Source organism: Loxodonta africana, chromosome 20, assembly GCF_030014295.1.
Source record: "Loxodonta africana isolate mLoxAfr1 chromosome 20, mLoxAfr1.hap2, whole genome shotgun sequence".
NCBI lineage: Eukaryota > Metazoa > Chordata > Mammalia > Proboscidea > Elephantidae > Loxodonta > Loxodonta africana.
In genome coordinates, this window is record NC_087361.1 from 12,082,088 (window position 1) to 12,106,901 (window position 24,814).

Here is a 24,814-nt window from a genome sequence, read left to right on the forward strand (position 1 = left end):
GAGTTAAGCCATTTGAGTGCTTAACATGTGGAGTAGCTTGGGCTGATGCCCGATCTCTAAAACGCCACGTCAGAACACATACTGGTGAGCGGCCCTATGTCTGTCCTGTATGTAGCGAAGCCTACATAGACGCTCGAACACTTCGCAAACATATGACTAAATTCCACAGAGATTATGTGCCTTGCAAAATTATGCTGGAGAAAGATACCCTTCAGTTTCATAACCAAGGAACTCAAGTGGAACACGCCGTTAGCATCTTAACAGCAGACATGCAGGGACAAGAAAGCAGTGGTCCTCAAGAACTTGAGACTGTAGTGGTGACAGGAGAAACTATGGAAGCCCTCGAAGCTGTTGCAGCTACTGAAGAGTGTCCATCCGTATCTACGCTTTCTGACCAAAGTATCATGCAGGTGGTTAATTACGTATTGGCCCAACAGCAAGGACAGAAGCTTTCTGAAGTTGCAGAAGCTATTCAGACTGTTGAAGTAGAGGTGGCACATATTTCAGAAGCAGAGTGAATATAGTAATGGAGATGAAAACGAAGTGACATCTCATGTACGGTGAACTCATGGAACATTTGTTTACAGTACTCTGTGACTATCAACTTAGAGTTTGTCAAGGCTCTGGGCTGTTTACTGATATGACATTTCTGAACTGTTTGGCCAGTGGGTCCTCTAGAAAAATGCATTTACTGTAAAGGAATTGAAAATGAATCTATTTGATGGTAGTGGTTTATCATGGTATAATTTTTTATGAATTAAAATGACTCAGCTTCATTTGCATTTTGACACTATTTTATTATATGTTTTGAGTTTCAAAGGCTGCACCAATGGGCTTTTCTTCTCTGTTTATCCTCGGAATATAGAGGTAAGGTTCTATGATTTCATCTGCCCCATTTATGGATTAAAAAGAAAATTCCAGTATAAAGCATTTTAGTAGAATATATAGATATATTACATTTTTTAAATGCTTCAAATCTGTGATTGTTGACTATTTATTTTAACCCCCTCTTTAAGTCAGGGATCTTTATTTTAAAGCACTTAATAAGTTACATGTTAACAATCAAGTTTGCACAGTCTACTTACCTATACGGGGAAACCATGAATTAACAGCCGACTTTTAAAATGCCATTAAAATACATGAAATGCCTATTAAAGCCTTTGGATGCTGTCTCTTCAAGGCAGGTAAGCGGGCCATGAGAAAAAAGCTGTTACTCAATAGTGTTGATGGAAATTTCTCCTTGATAACATAGGCCGATAAACGGAAAGAATGAAAAAAACAAGGAATCTAGTTCTTTTGCTGAAGAATGAACAAGTTAAAACTTGGTTTGGTATGTTTTCAGCTTTCGTATCATGTTTAATTGTTTAATTTTGTTGAAAAACGACAGTTTAGAAATAGGACAGCAATAGTAGACATCTGCAGTAGCCCCCTAATACCATGTAATTGTCAAATAATTGGAGAAAGACTGAATGTTCTTCAGTGCAGCCCTCGTTATAGTATACTACTGGAAGAAATTAAATGATCACAGTCCACCAAATTATTGAAAGTAAATTATTCTAAAAAGTTATGGGAAAACTAAATTATATTAATTCATGTGTTAGATTTTAAATTCCCACATCTTGAAGCTATCCAGTTTTCTGATTTTCAGAATAACCACAAGGAAATCTCACTTTTCTAAGAAATCACCACTGAAGCTATAAATGTCAAAATTAAACTTTCAAGTATTAGAAGCTATTATAAAGTGTGAAATTAAGAAATAAGCAAACCACATGTAAATCATTTCTAAAGCACAAGAAGAGAATGTGCCTTGATGTACATATATTATTGAGATACTTGTTTACTTTAAAAATGGCTTTAAGGCTTAGGAGTCAGCGTGACAGCCATGCATGCGTTACAGCTGCACATGTAATATCTGCGTTGGCAAGTGTTCCGGTGTTTAATAGCTGTGTGGCTGACTTTCAGTTTTAAGAACTGAATTCGCTTATAGCCCATAACTGTATAACGGCTGCTCAGTTATGGTGTTTTCAGTTTGTGAAAATGTACTTCAGCATGACTGAAATTTGGAATTGTCTTTTATGTTCCATCCTCGCCATTGTTATTAGATTTAGTTAATTGTATGAAACCATTAATGTATGTCATCAAGATGTAAATAAAAGATGCTGAATCTTGTTTAAAAGCATAAGCGTTGGAGTTGAACTTGGCCCTATTTTCAATTCATAAGTCAATTGCTGCTAATTGATTTTATTCACTTAATTTTTAAAAGGGAAGAGGAACTGAACACATGAAAAAGTAATCATGGAGGGAACACCGAATAATATGAAAACGTCTTACTCAAACATAACCTTATCACAAAACTAAATGTATTGCAAATAATTGTGAACTTTGGATAATTTAAATTTGTAGAATTATATCAGTTCCATTAGAAACAAATGTTAAGAAAGTTCTGAAAAGTCAGCACATTTTTAATGTTACAGTGGGGAAAATTTCCGTATTTAATTCATAACAAATCCCTTTTTATAAATATGCAGTATTTTTATTGTTAGATGACTTTCCCAAACTGTGTGGGTGTCCTCTGGCCAAATCTGAGGATTTTAAGCCCTTTTGCCTATTTGTTGCCTCCACTGCTGCTAAGCAGGCGAGTTCTTGCTTTTAGTCACTGAGGTGCATGTGTCGTCAGTAGATGAATTAAGTGCTCCTCTCACACGGGTTTTAATCTATTTTATTACACACCAGTGGCTTTGTGCAGAATTTCACAGGATTGCCTGTGCTGGACCTAAAGCTAAATCCAAACCTTCAGGTTTCTTGTAGCACTGGTGTAAATTATTGATGCATTGGTGATTCAATCTTTTCAAATCTGCAATCTTCGTGAAGGTTCCTAGGCAAGGGTTTCATAGATGCATTTGGAGAGAACTGAGATCTTAGAACACTGAATCTCACAATCCACAAACACTGTATAATCCTCCACTTATTTAGGTTCTCTTCCTCTCAGGAACATTTTATATAGCGTGTGTGTGTATCTTGTAATCTTAGATTTATTATTATTTTGTTTTTATGCAATTCTGAATGGTATTTTTTAAGTTTCATTTTATACTTATTTCCTGCTGGTATATAGAAATACAACACTTCTGTATATAAAGGGGGAAACCCTGGTGGTGTAGTGCTTAAGTGCTACGGCTGCTAACCAAATGGTCGGCAGTTCAGATCCACCAGGTACTCCTTGGAAACTCTATGGGGCACTTCTACTCTGTCCTATAGGGTCACTATGAGTCAGAATCAACTCGATGGCAACGGGTTTTGGTATATAAAGGGGATATTTTTCATCTGATAAATGTCTACAAGACAGTACAGCAAAACATTCTAAATAGTGAAATGTTTAATTTTCACTGAGACTGAAAAGTCCTTTGTCATGGTTTCGTGGGACATCCCAGTTAATTGGTCTAATAATATGTTTAGTGCTTTTGTTCTGCCTCCTAGTTTGCTGCATAGTGCCCACGGTCTTAAAAGCTTGCAAGTGTTCATCCAAGATGACAACAAATGTTCTCTATTCTGGAATAATGGAGGAAGAAGGAGAGTCAGGAATAGGAGGAGAACATGGAATGTGTGGCTAATTGCACTAAACAACTGCCTCCATTGCCATGAGACCAGAAGAACTGGATGGTACCCAGCTACCATTACTGGACATCTCGATCAAAGATTCCATGGAAGGATCCTGATCAAAAGGGGGAAAATCTGGAACAGAACTGAAAATTCTCAGAGAATCAGACTTTCTACAGAGAGCCATGGAGGCTGAATGATTGCCCAAAGGTAATCTTTAAACCTTAAACCAAGACTATCCCCTGAAGTCTTCTTAAAACCAAACAGTAGCTGAACTAATAAAAAATGTCTCCCTTGAGCATTATGCTCTTCAATCTATATGGTATCAAATTGACAACGGAAGAATAGATAGGAGGCAACTAAGAAAAGGAGGGTGAGAATGGCCGCACAACCTGAAGAATGTAATAGTCACTGGATTATACATATAGAAACTCAGTTTGCTTTTGCTGTATATATTCTCAAGAACAACAATAAAATATTCAAAAAAGAAAAGTCCTTTCATCCAGCAACCTTGCTGAAGTCCCTTATTAATTTAAATAGTTTGGATTTCCTTCTCACTCAATTATGTTATTTGCAAATAAGAAAAGTTTGAATTTTCTGTTTCCAGTTCTTCTAGCTTGCCTATTCCTGTCTAGGCTTCCAGTACAGTGCTAAATAGATGGAGTGACAGTTGGCATTCTTATTAAGCTTAATAAGAGAATCTGTTTTCTTAATGGAGTGAATGCTGAATTTTTATACTTTCTTTGCATCTCATTCTATTAATGTGAATTTAATAGATTTTTGAATGTCAAATCAACCATCTATTGAAGTCCCACTTGGTATGTATCATTAGATTCAGCTTGTTAATATTTTTGTTTAGGATTTTTGCATCTGTCTTTGAGATTGACCTGTAATTTTCCTTTCTTATGTCCTCGTTGGTTTGTTCTCAGGGTAATGCTCTCTGTAAGAAATTAGTTCCCTTCCCTTTCTGAACAACCCTAACATCTTCAGATGGGGAACAGCGAAGTAGACACACTGTGGACTCAGTAGTACTGTTTGTTGAAGCCAGAGCAGTACTGGCTTGTGTCTATGTCTGTGTAGGAAGGCTGGACAGCAAGAGGTAGTAAAGCCTGGGCAGGGAGAGAAGGGCATCCGCGTAGAGGGGTGGTCCGGATTAGTGGCCAGAGATCAGGTGGGGCTGAAAGGGTGCCCATGTGGGCAATGAAGGCAATAATAAGATATGTACACATACGAAGGATACTGGAAGCCAGCTTTCTCACTGTCAGAGAAGGGAGTTATACAAATATAGAAAAGGAGGTAATGAAGTGGAACTGGAGGTATCAGTGTAGACTAATAGATGTCAACATACAGATAGGAACTATTTTTGTAAATACGTGTATACGTATGTGTGTGTATGTATAACTCAGACCCAGTAGCTGTCAAGTCGATTCCAACTCAGGGTAACCCTGTATGTGTCAGAGTAGAATTGTGCTCCACAGGGTTTTCAGTCGTGGATTTTTTTGGAAGTAGACTGCCAGGGCTTTTTTGTGAGGCTCCTGTGGGTGGACTGTAACTGCAGATTTTTTGGTTAGCAGGTGAATGCTTAAATGGTTGTGCTACCCAGGGATGCCATGTGTATGTATATGTACCGTTATGTTTGCCAAGGTAGCCTGGGAGCAGCAACACTCAACAGCAGTGATTACATTACACCTAGCATCCAGATACCCCAGTAGAAAGAACTAGAGCTCCGTGGCAAATGGCTGATTCCAGGACTGGGGCAAGGTAAGCAGAAGACAGTCTGGAACATCCCGTGTCAGAAAGCAAGGAGATGCTCAAAGAACGAGGGGACACGTCCAGAGGACACACAAGTCATTGAAGGGGCTCCCACTGGTCAAATCTTGGCAAACTGATTGGACAGCAGCATAATAACAGATTATAAACCACTGATAAAATAGGAAACCCTAAGTCCACAGTTGGGGGTCCCTAAAACCATTCCCTCAACACGTCTGTCAGTTTGTCATACTGTGGTGGCTTGCGTGTTGCTGTGATACTGGAAGCTTTATCACCGGTATTTCCAATACCAGCAGGGTCACCCTTGATGGGCAGGTTTTAGCTGAGTTTCCAGACTAAGACTAGGAAAAAGGACCTTGTGGTCTTCTGAAAAAATTCGCTAGTGAAAATCTTACGAATAGCAGTGGAATATTGTCCGATACAGTGCCGGAAGATGAGCCCCTCAGGTTGGAAGGCACTCCGAACAGTACTGGGGAAGTGTTGCCTCTTCGAAGTAGAGTTGACCGTAACAATGTGGATGGAATCAAGCTTTTGGGACCTTCATTTGCAGATGTGGCACAACTCAAAATGAGAAGAAATGGCTGCAAACATTAATAATTGGAATGTGGAATGTACAAAGTATGAATCTAGGAAAATTGGAAGTTGTCAAAAGTGAACATAAAGATCGATACCCTAGGCATTAGTGAGCTGAAATGGACTGGTGTTATCATCTATTTTGAATCAAACAATCATATGGACTACTATGCTGGGAATGAAAAATTGAAGAGGAATGGCATCACGTTCGTTGTCAAAAAGAACATTACAAGATCTGAAGTACAAGGCTGTCAGTGATAGGATAATATCCATACGCCTACAAGGAAGATCAGTTAATAATAGGGCTATTAGATTTAGGCACTAACCACTAAGGCCAAAGATGAGGAAATGGAAGATTTTTACCAACTTCTGCAGTCTGAAATTGATCAAACATGCAATCGAGATGCATTAATAACTACTGGTGATTGGAATGTGAAAGTTGGAAACAAAGACAAAAGATTAGTAGTTGGAAAATATTGCCTTGGTGATAGAAACAACACTGGGAATCCCCTGATAGAATTTCCCAAGACCAATGACTTCTTCATTGCAAATACCCTTTTTCATCAACATAACCAGCGACTCTACATGTGGACCTCACCAGATAAAATACACAGGAATCCAGACGATGGAAAAGCACAATTATCATCAATCATTAACAGGGCCAGGGGCCGACTGTGGAACAGGCCATGAACTGCACATGTGCAAGTTCAAGTTGAAGAAAATCAGTACAAGTTCTCGAGAGCCAAAGTACAAACGAGTAAATGGAAAATGTGATGAGGAACAGCGTATTTAGTTTCCCCACAAAATACTTATTAAACATAAAGGGGAAAAGATAACCTCGTGCTGGTGATCACATACACCGCTTTAATGAAGTAATCAGAGGCTAGCTTTTTTTTTTTTTTTGATCTAGTTTCCTTTTTCTTTCCTTTTCAAATTATTTTTTCAATATTCCATCCCCCTCCTCCTGTTAGCTTAATTACTGTATTCTTTTTACTATTAGCAGTCAGCCGAGGTACCACACTAAAACTCTCGGCTTTTTACTATTAGCAGTCAGCCGGGATACCACACTAAAACTCTCGGCTTTTTACTACTAGCAGTCAGCCGGGATACCACACTAAAACTCTCGGCTTTTTACTACTAGCAGTCAGCCGGGATACCACACTAAAACTCTCGGCTTTTTACTACTAGCAGTCAGCCGGGATACCACACTAAAACTCTCGGCTTTTCACTACTAGCAGTCAGCCGGGATACCACACTAAAACTCTCGGCTTTTCACTACTAGCAGTCAGCCGGGATACCACACTAAAACTCTCGGCTTTTCACTACTAGCAGTCAGCCGGGATACCACACTAAAACTCTCGGCTTTTTACTGTTAGCAGTCAGCCGGGATACCACACTAAAACTCTCGGCTTTTTACTGTTAGCAGTCAGCCGGGATACCACACTAAAACTCTCGGCTTTTCACTACTAGCAGTCAGCCGGGATACCACACTAAAACTCTCGGCTTTTCACTACTAGCAGTCAGCCGGGATACCACACTAAAACTCTAGGCTTTTCACTACTAGCAGTCAGCCGGGATACCACACTAAAACTCTCGGCTTTTCACTACTAGCAGTCAGCCGGGATACCACACTAAAACTCTCGGCTTTTCACTACTAGCAGTCAGCCGGGATACCACACTAAAACTCTCGGCTTTTCACTACTAGCAGTCAGCCGGGATACCACACTAAAACTCTCGGCTTTTTACTACTAGCAGTCAGCCGGGATACCACACTAAAACTCTCGGCTTTTCACTACTAGCAGTCAGCCGGGATACCACACTAAAACTCTCGGCTTTTCACTACTAGCAGTCAGCCGGGATACCACACTAAAACTCTCGGCTTTTCACTACTAGCAGTCAGCCGGGATACCACACTAAAACTCTCGGCTTTTCACTACTAGCAGTCAGCCGGGATACCACACTAAAACTCTCGGCTTTTCACTACTAGCAGTCAGCCGGGATACCACACTAAAACTCTCGGCTTTTCACTACTAGCAGTCAGCCGGGATACCACACTAAAACTCTCGGCTTTTCACTACTAGCAGTCAGCCGGGATACCACACTAAAACTCTCGGCTTTTTACTACTAGCAGTCAGCCGGGATACCACACTAAAACTCTCGGCTTTTCACTACTAGCAGTCAGCCGGGATACCACACTAAAACTCTCGGCTTTTTACTACTAGCAGTCAGCCGGGATACCACACTAAAACTCTCGGCTTTTCACTACTAGCAGTCAGCCGGGATACCACACTAAAACTCTCGGCAGCGCCTTCAGTTTCTTCAGCACCAGCTCAGAGCCACGTGAGACAGGTATGTATCAAGCCCTTTCAAAAGATGTGGAAACTGAGGAAATAAGGTAATCTAAAAGAAAACTGGAAATAGAACCAATGTCCTCAACTCTCATAGTAATGGTGCTTATTGTTAGAAAATCAGGCCTCATACTGACCCTCTTCGCCCAAATATTCTGGTTGTCCTTGAAAGTCCTCTATGGATTGTTGTCATCCTAGCCTCATCAGTTCCCTAAATTCTGGCTGAAGGTTCTTCCTAGTTTCAAGGTACCCTGTAAACATTTGTCTGTTTTTCCTCTCCAGCATCTACTGTTCTCCCAGGTACCTAGGCCCAGGCCCTCTTGAGTCATCTAGGATGCTTCTCTTTCTTTCCACTCAGCCACTGAGTTCTTAGCAATTATCTGGTCTGTTACTTCCGCGGATACATTAAGCTTCTATAAACTCAGACATGCAGCATATTGTTGCTGGTCGCCATCTAGTCGATTCTGACTCGTGGCGACCCCATGTGTGCAGAGAACTGTCCCATTGGGTTTTCAAGGCTGACTTTTCAAAAACCGATCAGCAGGCCTGTCTTCCAAGATGCCTCTATGCAGCGTATTAAACCCTGTTGCTGCTGAGTCGATTCCGACTCAGTGACCCTATAGGTCAAAGCAGAACTGCCTCCGTATTGTTTCCAAGGCTGTAAATCTTTGCAGAAGCAGAAGGCCACATCTTTCTCTTGCAGAGGCTGGTGGCTTCAAACTGCTGACCTTTTGATTAGCAGCTGTGATGGTTAAGATTGTGTATCAAATTGGCTGGGCCATGATTCTCAGTCCTTTGGCAGTTGTGTAATGTTGTGATCACTTCCCTACTGAGATATGATACGTGATCACCCCCACGATGGGATCTGCAGTGAGCAGCCACCTGGTTGAAAAGGAGTTTCCTTGGGCGTGTGGTCTGCATCCAGTGTGGGTGGACATTCATGTGGGGCTTGGGGGCTTTTGGTTTTTCTGTCTGACCTCCAGTTTTTGGGACTTGAGCTAAGCTGCGGTCTTGCCTGCCAATCTTGGGCTCCTCAGCCCCGTAGCTATGTGAATCGGCAGAAGCCTCTATTCCTGACCCACAGACTTAGGACATTACAGCCTCTAGAACCCTGTGAACCATTTCCTTGATATAAATCTCTCCCTGTATACATATATACACTATACTGGTTTTGCTTCTCTAGAGAACCTAGCCTAAGACAGTGGTGAAACACTTTAACCAATGTGCTTCCCTCCAGCATATTACTAACCTCTTAATTGGTTTTTTAGCCTCCATACTTGCCCTACTTTCCTTTCTCTTATACACATTACCTCCAGGTTAATATTTGAAACTGCCCTTCATCTTGAAGCTTCTAGTTTTCTAATAGTCTGTCTATAGAGTCTCTAGGTGGTGCAAACAGTTAATGGCTGCTAACTGAAAAGCTGGCGGTTTAAGTTAACTCAGGCACTTCACAGGAAAGGCCTGGCAATCTTCTGAAAACTCACTCACTGAAAACCCTATAGGGCACAGATCTGTGGTCGTCATGAGTCGGACTGAACTCAATGGCATTTGTTTTATATAACTATAGCAAGGAAACCACATATAGGTATAAATCATTTTTGTATGTGGCAAGAAATGGCTGCTATCAGTTTTCCTCCTTTTCAACGTGGTGGCACTACCAGCTCCCTTTGAGAGCACAGAACAGCAGCTGCTTCTTATGTCAGCACTGCCAGAGGAAGCAAAGCCTCTGGAAAAAGCTGTATTTGATTAATATTTATGATTCTCTTAGTCGGGATATCACGTAGTCAGTACCTAGTCATAGAATTCAAATGCGTTAGAATGAGAAGAAATACCTATGTTTAAAATGAAGGGGAAGGTGACGTTTTCTTCTCAAAGTGGTCATTTGAAAACGTAAGTGGTGAGAAACCCTCTGGAATGTTTACTTACATGTGAATAATATTAAATGAGCATTGTATGCTGCATTAATGTTAACACACAACAGCTAATTTTGGCAGGGTTTTATATCCAGCTATGTTCGTGGGGAAGAGAAGTACCTTCTGTGAACCTCCTCTGCGAGTCGAGCCGTTGCTCACACCTTGGTTTTCATTTCCAATTCCACTGCAGTTAGATCGGCTTTAATCAGCTATAACTATTTCAACACCTAATTATTACTTACAAGTAATTTCTTTGCATCACTCACTGTAAGCATTCTGTTCTTGTCATGATCTCTTCTCCTGATAACAAACTTATCTTCAGTCATGGTTACGTGGGTTTTTCTACTGATCTATTGATTTTGAAGCATCCCGTCAGCGAATTCTATTAGGAGTAAAGTAACTCCTGGTGTGTGACTAGCGTGCGCTCAGGCCTATGCTGGGTTCTGAGTGACACTCGTTTCTGGTTTATGTGAATCGCATACCAGGCAGTGATGCTTATTCCCAAGAGTTCAGGTAACTGTTCTTGCAATAAAGTTACACTGGTCATTTTTGACATTTTACGTAATACACAGCCGTTTCTATTTTTTCTAAATATCCAGCGACCTAAGTTCAATGGACTGTGCAGGTAAAAACGCTCTGAAAGAGGGCTCTTAAAAACAAAAGTTTAGAATAACAACATATTTACATTACAAAAGTGCACAGATCCAGGTAAGAGCTCTATGCCCATGTGCAAAGATGAAGGGATGTCTACGGTGACTGAGAAGTTGTCACATGCCTGAGAAGCCCCAGCTCACGGCAAAACCTAACTTGCCTTATGTAGGAGATTTGTCTTTGCCTTTGGTTCTCCCTACGAAGCCTTCCAATTACCAAAGTAGTGAAGGACTGATGAAGGTTTGTAGAGTATAAAAAACCAAACCCATTGCTGTTGAGTCAATTCTGACTCATACTGACCCTACAGAAAAGCTAATTATTGCTAACCAACAATGGATTCCTGAGGAGGTGGAAGGCTAACACACCAAGGATTTTTCAGGCAAAGGTTGTCTTCATCGTGATAATGGGCAGCTCCTTGTGCTGCTCTTCCCTGCAGCAGTCAACCTTTCTCTGAGATTTGATTCAGCCAGCAGGCCCCTCCCCTAAGATATTTTTTTCCCTTGTTCACTTGTTTCCTAGAGGTGGTAGTTTCTTCCTACAGTTGCTACCTTTGCTACACCTTAAGAGTTCTCGTTAACAAGTCTTTTTATTAAAGCATTCTCAATAATACAATGTTGAAAAAAAGCTTTTGACAAAATTCAACACCCATTCCTAGTGAGAACACTTGATAGGAATTGATGGGTACTGCTATCATGATGGTGCCCTGGTGGCACAGTGGTTAAGAGGTTGGCTGCTAACCAGAAGGTCAGCAGTTCGAATCCACCAGCAGCTTCTTGGAAACGCAATGGGGCAATTCTACTCTGTCCTATAGGGTTGCTGTGAATCAGAGTCGACTCGACAGCAACAGGCTTGGTTTTGGTTTGGTTATGGTGAGAAGCTCTGGTGACACAGTGGTTAAAGTACTTAACTGCCAATCAAAGGTCAGAGGTTCGAACCCATGGGAGAAAGACGTGGCAGTCTGCTCCCATACAGATGACAGCCTTGTAAATCCTATGGGGCAGTTCTACTCTATTCCTATAAGGTGGCTACGAGTCATAAAATATGTTCACCGTAGTCTGAAAGCCAGCATCTTAACAGGAAAACACTGGAGCATTTCCATTAAAAGCAAGAATGAAGGCAAGGGTGCCATTTCTCTGCCACGGTTCAACACTGCGCTGGATGTATTAAGCAATGCAATGAGGCAAGAAACATTAAAGGCAAAAAAATTGGTAAGATATAAAATCATCTCTATTTGAGGTGATATGATGTCACACCTAAAAAATGGTAAAAAACAATGTAAGAATTCAGTCAGGAAGCAAGATACCCAATGAACATAAACCAATTGCCGTCACATCTACAACCAGTAAAGCACATAAACGCTAGAGAAAATCCCTTCCAATAGCAGCAAAAACAAAAACTGAATACTCTGAATAAATTAACGAGAAACATGTAAAACCTATAAAATTTTTAAAACACTTCTGACACAAAAGTAGACTACTCTTGGTTAGGATGACTTAAAATCAAAGGTATCATTCAGTTAACTAAAATTAGATCCCTATCTCACACATGCACAAGAATAAACTCCAAAATAAATCAGGGATCTACCTAAATGTAAAAAAATGAAACCACACAAGCACTAGAAAAACATGGGTAAATTCATACTTAACCTCAGTGTAGGGCAAGGCTTTCTAAAATCAACAGGCAACAAAAAGATTAATACATAAAAAATAAGCTTTTTATACTGGTAAAAAATACCATAGTCAAAGACAACTAGAGAGTTGGGAGAAAATATCTGTAACGTTTATCACGGATAAGAGCTTATAAAGAATTTTTAAAATTGGAGAAAAGACCAAAAAACCCAACAGTAACATGAAAATCTTTCGGAGCAGTTCCCTTTGGTTTTGGTGAGTACGATAGTTTTCAATGAGTTCTGCGAGTCCCTCTAGCAAATTAACAAACCCTCAAACCTTGCAGTTTGGCTGATTTTGAATAATTACAATGGGAAAAACAGTAACTTGACAGTGGAGAAATCTGATAGACTATCCTAACCAAGTAGCCAAAGTTAACATTACTAGTAATGGGACAAAGTGACATCGTGTACTTCCTGCCATGATAGAAGGAGGGCTTATCAGTTCTGTGGTATCCTTGCCAAAAATGCATACATACATTCAATGAGGAAACATCAGAGAGAAACAAAACTGAGGGATCTTCTACAAATAACTGGCCTATACTTTTCCCCAAAAAGTCAAGTCAGGAAGGATAAACACCGAAGTGTTCCAGATTAAAGGAGACTAAAGAGAAATGGGGGTCACTCGTCTATTGATCAAAAGGTTGGAGGTTTGAGACCACCCAGAAGCCTCTTGGAAGAAAAGCCTTGTGATCTACTTTTGAAAAATCAGTCATTAAACAACCCCGTAGAGTCTTAAATGCTAACAAGCGGCCATCTAAGATGCATCAATTGGTCTCAACCCACCTGGAGCAAAGGAGAATGAAGAACACCAAGGTCACACGGTAACTATGAGCCCAAGAGACAGAAAGGGCCACATGAACCAGAGACTTACATCATCCTGAGACCAGAAGAACTAGATGGTGCCCGGCCACAACCAATGACTGCCCTGACAGGGAGCACAACAGAGAACCCCTGAGGGAGCAGGAGAGCAGTGGGATGCAGACCCCAAATTCTCATAAAAAGACCAGACTTAATGGTCTGACTGAGACTAGAGGAATCCCAGCAGTCATGGTCCCCAAACCTTCTCTTGGCCCAGGACAGGAACCATTCCCGAAGACAACTCATCAGACATGGAAGGGAGTGGACAATGGGTAGGAGAGAGATGCCGACGAAGAGTGAGCTACTTGTATCAGGTGGACACTTGAGACTGTGTTGGCATCTCCTGTCTGGAGGGGGGATGGGAGGGTAGAGAGGGTTAGAAACTGGCAAAATCGTCACGAAACAAGAGACTGGAAGGAGAGAGCAGGCTGACTCATTAGGGGGAGAGTAAGTGGGAGTATGGAGTAAGGTGTATATAAGCTTATATGTGACAGACTGGACTTGATTTGTAAACTTTCACTTAAAGCACAATAAAAAAAAAAAAAAACCCGTAGAAGGTAATTATGTGCCCAAGAGACAGAAAGGACCATGTAAACCAGAGACTACATCAGCCTGAGACCAGAAGAGCTAGATGGTACCTGGCCACAACCGATGACTGCCCTGACAGGGAACACAACAGAGAACCCCCGAGAGAAAGCAGGAGAGCAGTGGGATGCAGACCCCAAATGCTTGTAAAAAGACCTTATTTAATGGTCAGACTGGGACTGGAAGGACCGCAGACCTTCTGTTAGCCTAAGACAGGAACCATTCCCAAAGCCAGCTCTTCAGACAGGGATCGGACTGGAAAATGATACTGGTGAAGAACGAGCTTCTTGGATCAAGTAGACACACTAGACTATGTTCGCATCTCTTGTCTGGAGGGGAGATGGGAGGGCAGAGGGGGCCAGAAGATACCCAAATGGACATGAGGAGACAGAGTAGAGGGAAGAACTGTGCTGTCTCATTGGGGGAAGAGTAATTAGGAGTGTATGTAAGTTTTTTATGAGAGGCTGACCTGATTTTTAAACTTTCACTTAAAGCACAATAAAAATTAAAAAACAAAAACAAAACCCTGTGAAGCAGTTTTACTCTGATATACTCTGGGTCGCCATGAGTCAGAATCAACTTGATGGCACTGGTTTAGAGACAGAAGACAACTAAATGCAGTGTGTGGAACTGAACTAGATCTTGGGCTAGGAGGATATCAGTGGGGCCAACAGTGAAATCTGAACAAGGTCTGTGGAGAACAGTACAATGCAAAATAAGAGATTAAAAAAAAAAAAAAAAGGATTACAGTATAGTTAATAATGTTAATTTACTCTGACAGCTATCCTGTAGTTATATGTTAACATTTGGTGAATATATGCAGAGTATAAGCAGATACTTAACATCTCTGCAACTTAGGTGTGAAACTGTTTCAAAATGAAAGTTAAAAAAAATTTTTAAGTACATCCCCTTAACCAGGAAAGTTACTTGAACAATCTCTCCGCAGTATGTGAAGTTAACCTTGATATTAGCATTATGAAAACATGTTTGAAACTCAGCCTTCATCTGTAATCAAATGGGAAATGAAAATTCTAGAATGTAGCTCAACCGTTCTATTTACTAGGGCCTGTCCTGTTAAGCATCAGCACTATAAATATTAAAAGGATATACTCTAAACGGGAAACACCTACCGAGTTCTGGTCAAGGGGTCAAAAGAAACTAAGGAAAAGGCTGCTCTAATGACTTAGGAGGAAATGGGTAGCAAAATGAAAGTGATGGAAACGAGGAGAAGGCAACCAAAATGACCCTGAATTCTTGATAACCAAGGAAAAGAAGTGTGGGTATCTGGAATGTGTTGAGAGAAGAATGCATAGTATGCAGGATGAAGAAGGCAAAATGAGTTAACAATATTAAAAAGTAACCAGAGGGGTGGACATGCTTCATCTGCAGGGAGCAAGTAGAGGTACAGGGAAGAAAGAACACTTCAAATATTTGATGAAAGCCCTTAAGTAGGAGAGAGATTCAATTCATTTCCTTTTTTATGCTCTTAAATCTATACATATGGCTAATGGATGACAGACACTAGTAATGGGGGATTTTCAAAGGTGCAGATGCCTCTACAGGATTTTCTCCAGCAACAGGCCAGAGGACCCTGTGGCAACAGAGGAGGAGGATCGGGATGTCTGACTCCAAGTCTTCTCCAGCCTGGACACTAATGCTACAGAGCTGCTGCTAACTTAGACTTTTTACTAAGCCTTTCAAACCCGTTACTCTGGCCAACAATACAGGCAAAAATCACCAATCTTAACATTTGTCTCAACTTTTTGTAAAAACAAACAAAAAACAAGCAACAAATAAGTGGAATAGAAAGAACACTATTGAGTTTGACAATTTATTGGTATTTTAGTAAGACATTCATCTCAGTCATTTCTCTCTCCCATCTTGACCTCAGGTAAATATTTCCTTTGGGTCAAGAAAAGAATACGTAGGAGAGGGATAATTATTTTAACATAAACAATAAAATGAATGAAAATGGAAAGTTTGCCTACATTAAAGTAAGTTAAAGTTAAATTCATGTATCTTGATATAATTAAATCATGTAAGTAAGTAAGAACTAACAGCTCTATATACATTTCTCCATTGTTTTACTTGGGACTTATTCTAAACTTAAATGCAAGTGAACAAAAGTGTTAGGAATATACAACAGTCAGGCTGCTTCTCTGGAGTTATTACCTATTAAAAGAGCTCAGCTAGCAGTTACCACCAATAAAATAGTGACATGTCCTCCAAATTTAACACTGTAGGAATTTTCAAGGAAATCGTATGTTCCTTTTGTTTGTGACTATGTTTTTAAAGATGTGTTTAACTGTCACATTAAGAAAAAAACAGTTCATAGACGATAAAAAAATACAAAAAAAAAAAAGGAAGAAAATACCACCCTAAACCTCACCAACACGTAGAACAATGTATGGTCAGACATTCCATAAACTGTCTGAAGATGCATTTTCCGTCCTTCTATTTTCAGCATTTTTTTTTTTTACAATGTGCTCCTGAGAGCCCAGTGGTCAGTGCATACACACTTAAAATAAACCACAGTATTCCATTAGTAAGAACTCCTGTAGTAAGGTCAATTCAAATTGGATTTCACAAATTAGTAACTTAAATGCTTTGACAAAGTACAGAAAGTGCATCTTCTCACTTTTCATCTTCATATAGTATTTTCTTTTTTAGATGTTCATAACCTTTTAAAAAATAAAAACAGCCAAATACATAAGCATTATGTACATTTGAATATTGGGGTGGTGGTTTGTATTTTAAAAGAAACAGCTTCCTCAGGTTCTCATGGAAATGATTTCAGGAACTAGCTAAACAAACAAAAAAAAAAAAACCAAGAGAAGCACGTTCAAAATACTGATTTACTTTGGTAGCAAATGGTCATTCTTCGAAGACTAGTGAAGGTAGACAAGACCCATTAAGGTGAAGTGAGCTATTTCAAATATTCAACAGTTGACATAAAATTTCAAAAAATGGTTACTTTTAAAGAGCTAAGCATCTGCATCTACTGATAGCAATGCAAAAACGACTCTATGACTTGAAACAAAACAAATGCCCATGAGAAAAACAGCTGTATTTAATTTTATCTAAATTGACTTTCAGGCAATAGTCCAGTAACATTTTGCCTCCCAATACAATACTCCCTTTCTATAAGGCTGTTCCTGGGAGCCAGACAGTTTACATGATAAGGGAGTTAAGTTAGAGAGCAATTGCTTGCATTTTGAACCAGTTTAAGTAGACAACAACTTTTTGCTTCCCTCTTAATGTGCTAATAGTTGTGTTTAAAAAAATATGCAATTCTTAAAAAGGTACCACTTCTGATTTCTTTATTACCTGTAACCTTTGGAAACTAATCACATGAAACTACAAAATTAGCAAATGTCTTGAAATCTGTATATAAAACATAAATTACCTCTAATTTCAAACTCTCATTTATTAGTATACCACTCGATCTTTACTTAAAAAAAAAAAAAAAAAAGACCAAAAAAAAAAAACAACAACAAAAAAAGGCGGCTCCAAAGATAGTCTTATACCATTCTTTAAAAAAGGAAACTGTTCCTTTTAACTTTACACCCAGCCCACGCCCCAGTCGCAAAACGCATCATTTAGTTGTCTTGGTCATGGACATTGCCAAGGTGAGATTTTATATTTCGCTCCCATAGCTTCTGGTTATCAGAAAACCCATGCTTTCCTTTGTTGAAGGAGTTTGGTCCTGCTGATGTTGGTGTATCCCTGTGTTAAAAGAAAAAGGTTTATTTAAAAATGCTTCATAAAGCCTTTTGGGCTGTTTTGACCCCATTCAATATCCTTTTGTTATTATCCTATTGTAACACAAGCTGAACATCAGAGGCCCCTACAGTTTTTTTAAAAAATAACCTTTCCACAGATGTAACCCCAGGATTTCAGATTCAGTACACCCATGGTGTGGGGCCCGGGAATCTGTAATCTGTAGTTTTAACAAACATGTAAAATGGATTCTGATGCACAGCTAAGGCTGGGAGCCACCACAGTTTTTTAAACTCTGGGTTGCAGCCCATTAACAGGGTCATGAAATCAAATTGATGATTTGCCATCAACATTAAAAAAAAAAAAAAAAAAAGACGATGTACCACATACAGTAAGGTTCAACATCGTTTTATGAACTTTTGTTTCAATCTCATCTATTTAAATATATGTACAACACTGGGTGTTCAGATTAGGTTACAATGTCAGGTGTATTTCTTACTTTAGTTCCCAGTATAAAAGAAAGGCAGGCACCCACTGGATGTTCCCAGCTAAATCATAACACTGACAGTTTAAAAACTGAAGCTTGTGTAAGCATTTAGTAATTAGTTATTTGGGGACGTTCAGATATTTGGTAGAAATGGGTACATAACGTGTTGATCTGAAGTTGAACTTTCTTGCTAGCCTCCAAGTTATCTGTTTCTGCATACAAAGAGAGGAAGCGGATTATCCTGTCAATTTGAGGTTAATGTTATTTCTCTAACAAGAAGAACAATGGAGGAAAATGGAAATTAAAATACTTTTGCCTTATTTTAGTATTTAGAATCTAAATTACCAAGGAAAAAACACATAGGATTACGCAAAAACCAAATCCGGTGCCGTCGAGTCAATTCTGACTCATAGCGACCATATAGGACAGAGTAGAACTGCCCCAGAGAGTTTCCAAGGAGCGCCTGGTGGATTTGAACTGCCGACCCTTTGGTTAGCAGCCATAGCACTTAACCACTACGCCACCAGGGTTTCCGGATTAAGTGAAGAGACTGAAAATTCATTTCTCTTTTATACCAGAAAAAAATTTAAATATTAATTTTAAATGAAAAACATTTTTTAAAAACACATATCTGAGCTAGATATGGTCATGGGCTTTCAGTTCACGACTTCTGATCAGTACTTCCCTACAATAACCACTGCCATCAAGTTGACTCAAACCCCCTATGACCCTACAGGACAGAGGAGAATTGCCCCCATAGGGTTTCCAAAGAGTGGGTGATGGATTTGAACTGCCAATCTTTTGGTTAGCAGCCGAATGCTTAACCACTATGCCACCAGAGTTCCCTTCCCATATAACTAGTCTGATAATGGAGGAAAACATGTAAATCAAGAACGTTTCTAATAACTATTTCTTATTTGAAAAATACAGGTTACGTGTATCTGAAAATAAATAGCCTTAAGTTATTCTGTTCCTACCAGGAGAGAAAAATAAGATCACTACTACACACAGCTCACAAGACATCACACTATTACTGCGCTATTGTTCTTTTCCATGAGGATTAGTCCACATCTTATGGCCTCTGCAACCTTAACCATCTAGTATACAGAAAGTACTGAAAACGGTTTTGCCAGAACACCTGAGAAAATGCTAAGCACTAAAACATTATGTGCAATTTATTCTTGCCCTTAATCCATCCTATTGTTTTCTGTAATATTAAAGTAATGAAAAATTATAATACCTTCCAATATTCTTCATCCTCATCTTTGCTTCTGGAGGCATTTCCTCTGGCTCACTCTGGAGAAAGAAGAAAGAATTCAACCAAAGTAACAGCATACAGGTTTATTACATTTACCTGGTCACTGACAATGCTCAATTTTATATCTAAGTCTTCTAGGATTTTCAATATTGTAAATTTCAGTAAAAGGAAAAAATAAGTGATTTATCTTAGCCACATTTAAAAAAGGAACGCTTAGCTTCCAGTATACGGATTTTGCATAAAGTAAAAAAATATGATAAGAAACCCTGATATTCTTGAACTAAAGCCATTTATTGTTTACTAGGCTGAATTCGTAGAGGAAAATGTGCTGAAACGCTTTAATAAGCACTACTGTTTAAAACCCTAACAGTAACCCTATGGAGTGGGTTATAATCATCATCACTCCTGTTTTGCAAATGAGGCAACAAAGTTAACGTGGCCAAGGTCATAAAGCTAATGAATAAAGCCAACGAACAGCAAAACAGTCAGACGTCTATGCAGAGGCTCTTTACCACTTCACTGTATTGCTCACTCTAAAAAATATCTACTATAAAAACAGCTCGTTCCGTATTACTTCTCCATACTTATAATTGTTAAAGATATATTTAACAAATTAATTTCCTTTCAGACAGATATTTTTATGTACAAATGCTGCTGAGTTTATACACACACACACACATATATATATATATACACCCATTGCCCTTGAATCAATTCCAACTCATACTGAACCTACAGAACAGAGCAGAGCTGCCCCATAGGGTTTCCAAGGAACAGCTGGCAGATTCTAACTGCTGTAGCTCTTAACCACTGTGCCACCAGGAACTCTACATACATTATATATTAAAGTGTGTCCGTAAGATTCAACTTAAAGGGGACTACTTCTGGTCAAATTCGGGACAATTTTAGCATTATAGGTAATAGGTAGAGGATTATAACATACTGAATAAAGAATCTATGAGTCTAAACTGATATAAATTTTAAAAGCGCTAAGGGAAAACTCTTCCTTGCAGTAAAGCCAATTAATTAACTTAGAAGGGATGATGGAATTAGAAAATCACTACTTGACAAACACCATGACTGATTCAGACTAGACATCAATGGACGCTAACACTAGTGAGTAAACAAGGAATAATGGGACATCCACATATTCTCAAAGTATATCCCCATAAAACACATTTTAATTTCAAAGGGCAGGGAGTGGAGAAACCTGGCAGACACCACCTTAACCAAATGGTCAAAGCTAACCTTGCCAGTAATGGGACAAGAGGACAGCACGTGCTCCCTGACGCGATGCACGGAGAATGTGGCCTCACTACTGGGGTATTCCGGGCCGCAAGTCAGCAATGTGACTCCAAGGATAAAGAAACACAGACCAGCCCAAACTGAGGGACATGCTACAAAATAAGTGGCCTGTATTCTTCAGAAATGTTAATGACATGAAGTAACAGGACAACTCAGGAATTGTTCCAGATCAGAGAAGACTACAGAGACACAACAACTGAAAAACTATTAAATATTTTTAAAGTAATTAATTACTTGGGTGCCCTGTTTGTCCAAAATATTTCAGGCTCAGAGTATGTCCAAAAGTACTTAACTATGTTCTGTAGAACAATGAAAAGCTGATGAGGATTTCAGATGTGTGCACTCTTCTACTATGAGACGGTCTATCCTCTGGAGTCCTGGGTGGCGCAAGCGGTTAACGTGCTCGCTGCTAACAGAAAGGTTGAAGCTTTGAGTCCACCCAGAAGCGCCTCAAAAGAAAGGCCTGGGGATCCACTTCCGAAAAACCAGCCATTGAGAACCTTGTGGAATGTAGTTCTACTCTGGCCCACGGGCCCACCCCGAGTCAGAGCCAACTCCAGAGCAGGAGGCAAACTGTTCCAGTTTATCCTTTAGTCTCATTAACATATTACAGCAGGAAGAATGCTGTCTGAACCTGTCTAAAGCTTCTTTTAAAAAATAGGGCAGAGAATAAGCTATCATGCAAAAAAGATAGGATAAGAAACCAGAAGACCTAAATTCTAATTCAGCATTAGTATCTATCAGCACACACTCAAGCACGTTTTACTTCACTTTTTATTTTCTCCATTTGCAAAATAAAAATAAGTGCATCACAATTCACAGGGTTATACTGAGAATAAAACAGTTGTGTGAACAGATATATACAAACTGTTCAGCATTCAAAGCTCTTAACATTATGTAGGTGCTTAAAATTTCTAGCCTCTGCACTTGGGCTCCCTTCTTCCTACACTGTCCTTCTCTCATACAATGTACAATATCCACATGCTACCTAATCTCTTAAGAATGCCAGAGATGCCAGGTAACTTTAAAATGGGAGGAATCCAGAGCCCTGCTTGTTAGGCACCACCCTTTCACATCACAGTAGCTCCTGAGACACTTCCATAGAACCCCAGAACTTTGAGAAACAGTTTTAAAATCTATGATCTAAACTGAGCCTTCAATTTACAGTTGTGAAACCAAGGCTCCAAAAAGGTAAAGTAATGCACTCAAAGGCTTTCTGCTGGTTAGGAACTGGCAAGGAAGCACCTGGACAAGAATCCAGTCTTCCAATTCCCAGTCTAGTGGTTTTCCCATGCTGCTACATCTAGTGACCTGGCCTCTCTCTTCTTTCTCGGGATTTCCACACTGCTTCTCGTTGAGGATTTTCCTCTTTTCCGCTAACCCTGTACTCTGCCAAGCATGATGTCCTTCTCCAGGGACTGATCCCTCCTGACAACATGTCCAAAGTATGTAAGACACAGTCTCGCCATTCTTGCCTCTAAGGAACATTCTGGCCACACTTCTTCCAAGACAGATTTGTTCGTTCTTTTGGCAGTCCATGATATATTCAATATTCTTTGCCAGCACACAATTCAAAGGCATCAACTCTTCTTCAGTCTTCTTTATTCACTGTCCAGCTTTCATATGCATATAATGCGATTGAAAATACCACGGCTTGGGTCAGGCGTACCTTAGTCTTCAGGGTGACATCTTTGCTCTTCAACACTTTGAAGAGGTCCTTTGCAGCAGATTTGTCCAATGCAATGTGTCTTTTGATTTCTTGACTGCTGCTTCCATGGCTGTTGATTGCGGATCCAAGTAAAATGAAATCCTTGACAACTTCCATCTTTTCTCCATTTATCATGATGTTGCTCATTGATCCAGCTGTAAGGCTTTTTGTTTTCTTTACATTCTGGTGTAATCCATACTGAAGGTTGTGGTCTTTGATCTTCATTAGTAAGTGCTTCAAAAGTCCTCTTCACTTTCAGCAAGCAAGGTTGTGTCACCTGCATAACGAAGATTGTTAATGAGTCTTCCTCTAATCCTGATGCCCCGTTCTTCTTCACATAGTCCAGCTTCTTGGATTATTTGTTCAGCATACAGATTAAATAAGTATGGTAAAAGAATACAACCCTGACACATACCTTTCCTGACTTTAAACCAATCAGCATCCTCTTGTTCTGTCTGAACAACAGCCTCTTGATCTATGTAAAGGTTCCTCATGAGCACAATTAAGTGTTCTGGAATTCCCATTCTTCACAGTGCCATCCATAGTTTATGATGATCCACACAGTCAAATGCCTTTGCATAGTCAATAAAACACAGGTAAACATCCTCCTGGTATTCTCTGCTTTCAGCCAGGATCCATCTGACATCAGCAATGATATTCCTGGTTCCACGTCCTCTTCTAAAACCAGCCTGAATTTCTGGCAGTTCCCTGTCGATATACTGCTGCAGCTGTTTTTGAATGATCTTCAGCAAAATTTTGCTTGCGTGTGATATTAACGATATTGTTCTATAATTTCCACATTCAGTTGGATCATCTTTCTTGGGAATAAGCATTAATATGGATCTCTTCCAGTCAGTTGGCCAGGAAGCTGACTTCCATATTTCTTGGCATAGACAAGTGAATGCTTCCAATGCTGCATCAGTTTGTCGAAACATCTAAATTGATATTCCATCAATTCCTGGAGCCTTGTTTTTTGCCAGTGCCTTCAGAGCAGCTTGGACTTCTTCCTTCAGTACCATTGGTTCCTGATCATATGCCACATCTTGAAATGGTTGATCATCGACTAATTGTTATTGGTATAATGACTCTGTGTATTCCTTCCATCTTCTTTTGATGCTTCCTGCATCATTTAATATTTTCCCCACGGAATCCTTCACTATTGCAACTCGACGCTTGAATTTTTTCTTCAGTTCCTTCAGCTTGAGAAACGCCAAGCGTGTTCTTCCCTTTTGGTTTTCCATCTCCAGCTCTTTGCACGTGTCATTATAATACTTTACTTTGTCTTCTCGAAAGGCCCTCTGAAATCTTCTGTTCAGTTCTTTTACTTCATCAATTCCTCCTTTTGCTTTAGCTGCTCGATGCTCAAGAGCAAGTTTCAGAGTCTCCTCTGACACCCATCTTGGTCTTTTCTTTCTTTCCTGTCTTTTCAGTGACCTCTTGCTTTCTTCATATATGATGTCCTTGATGTCGTTCCACAACTCGTCTGTTCTGCGGTCACTAGTGTTCAGTGCGTCAAATCTATTCTTGAGATGGTCTCTAAATTCAGGTGGGATATACTCAAGGTCATCTTTTGGCTCTCGTGGACTTGCTCTGATTTTCTTCAGTTTCACCTTGAATTTGCACATGCGCAGTTGATGGTCTGTTCCACAGTCAGCCCCTGGCCTTGTTCTGACTGATGATATTGAGCTTTTCCATCGTCTCTTTCCACAGATGTAGTTAATTTGATTTCTGTGTGTTCCATCTGGCAAGGTCCATGTATATAGTCACCATTTATGTTGGTGAAAGAAGGTATTTGCAACGAAGAAGTCGTCTCGCAAAATTCTGTCATTTAATCTCCAGCATTGTTTCTATTACTAAGGCCATATTTTCCAAGTACTGATGCTTCTTCTTTGCTTCCGATTTTAGCATTCCAATCACCAGTAATTATCAATGCATCTTGATTGCCTGCTCGATCAATTTCAGACTGCAGCAGCTGATAAAAATCTTCTATTTCATCATCTTTGGCCCTAGCGGTTGGTGCATAAATTTGAATAATAGTTATATTAACTGGTCTTCCTTGTAGGCGTATGGATATTATCCTATCACTGACAGCGCTGTACTTCAGGATAGATCTTGAAACGTTCTTTTTGACAATGAATGCAACACCATTCCTCTTTGAGTTGTCATTCCCAGCATAGTAGACTATACGATCGTCCGATTCAAAATGGCCAATATCAGTCCATTTCAGCTCACTAATTCCTAGAATATCAATGTTTATGCGTTCCATTTCATTTTTGACGATTTCCAATTTTCCTAGATTCATACTTCCTACATTCCAGGTTGTGATTATTAATGGATGTTTGCAGCTGTTTCTTCTCAATTTGAGTCGTACCACA

General features: G+C 39.7%; 2 protein-coding genes across 4 annotated transcripts in view; one reads left to right on the plus strand and one right to left on the minus strand.

Moving 5' to 3' along the window:
• Window positions 1-16,824, plus strand: part of ZBTB11 (zinc finger and BTB domain containing 11) — a 42,932-nt gene extending 26,108 nt beyond the window's left edge. Inside the window, exon 11 of the mRNA XM_064273036.1 lies at window positions 1-16,824. Coding sequence (XP_064129106.1) covers window positions 1-518 — 518 coding nt within the window. The 3' untranslated portion in view covers window positions 519-16,824.
• Window positions 15,779-24,814, minus strand: part of PCNP (PEST proteolytic signal containing nuclear protein) — an 18,556-nt gene continuing 9,520 nt past the window's right edge. For all 3 annotated transcript variants that reach the window (XM_003418965.4, XM_010598612.3, XM_064273037.1), the window contains 2 exons: window positions 19,409-19,464; window positions 15,779-17,687 (listed from right to left, as the gene is read on the minus strand). In XM_003418965.4, the coding sequence (XP_003419013.1) occupies window positions 17,561-17,687; window positions 19,409-19,464 (183 nt within the window). In that variant the 3' untranslated portion in view covers window positions 15,779-17,560. The remainder of the gene's footprint in view (window positions 17,688-19,408; window positions 19,465-24,814) is intronic.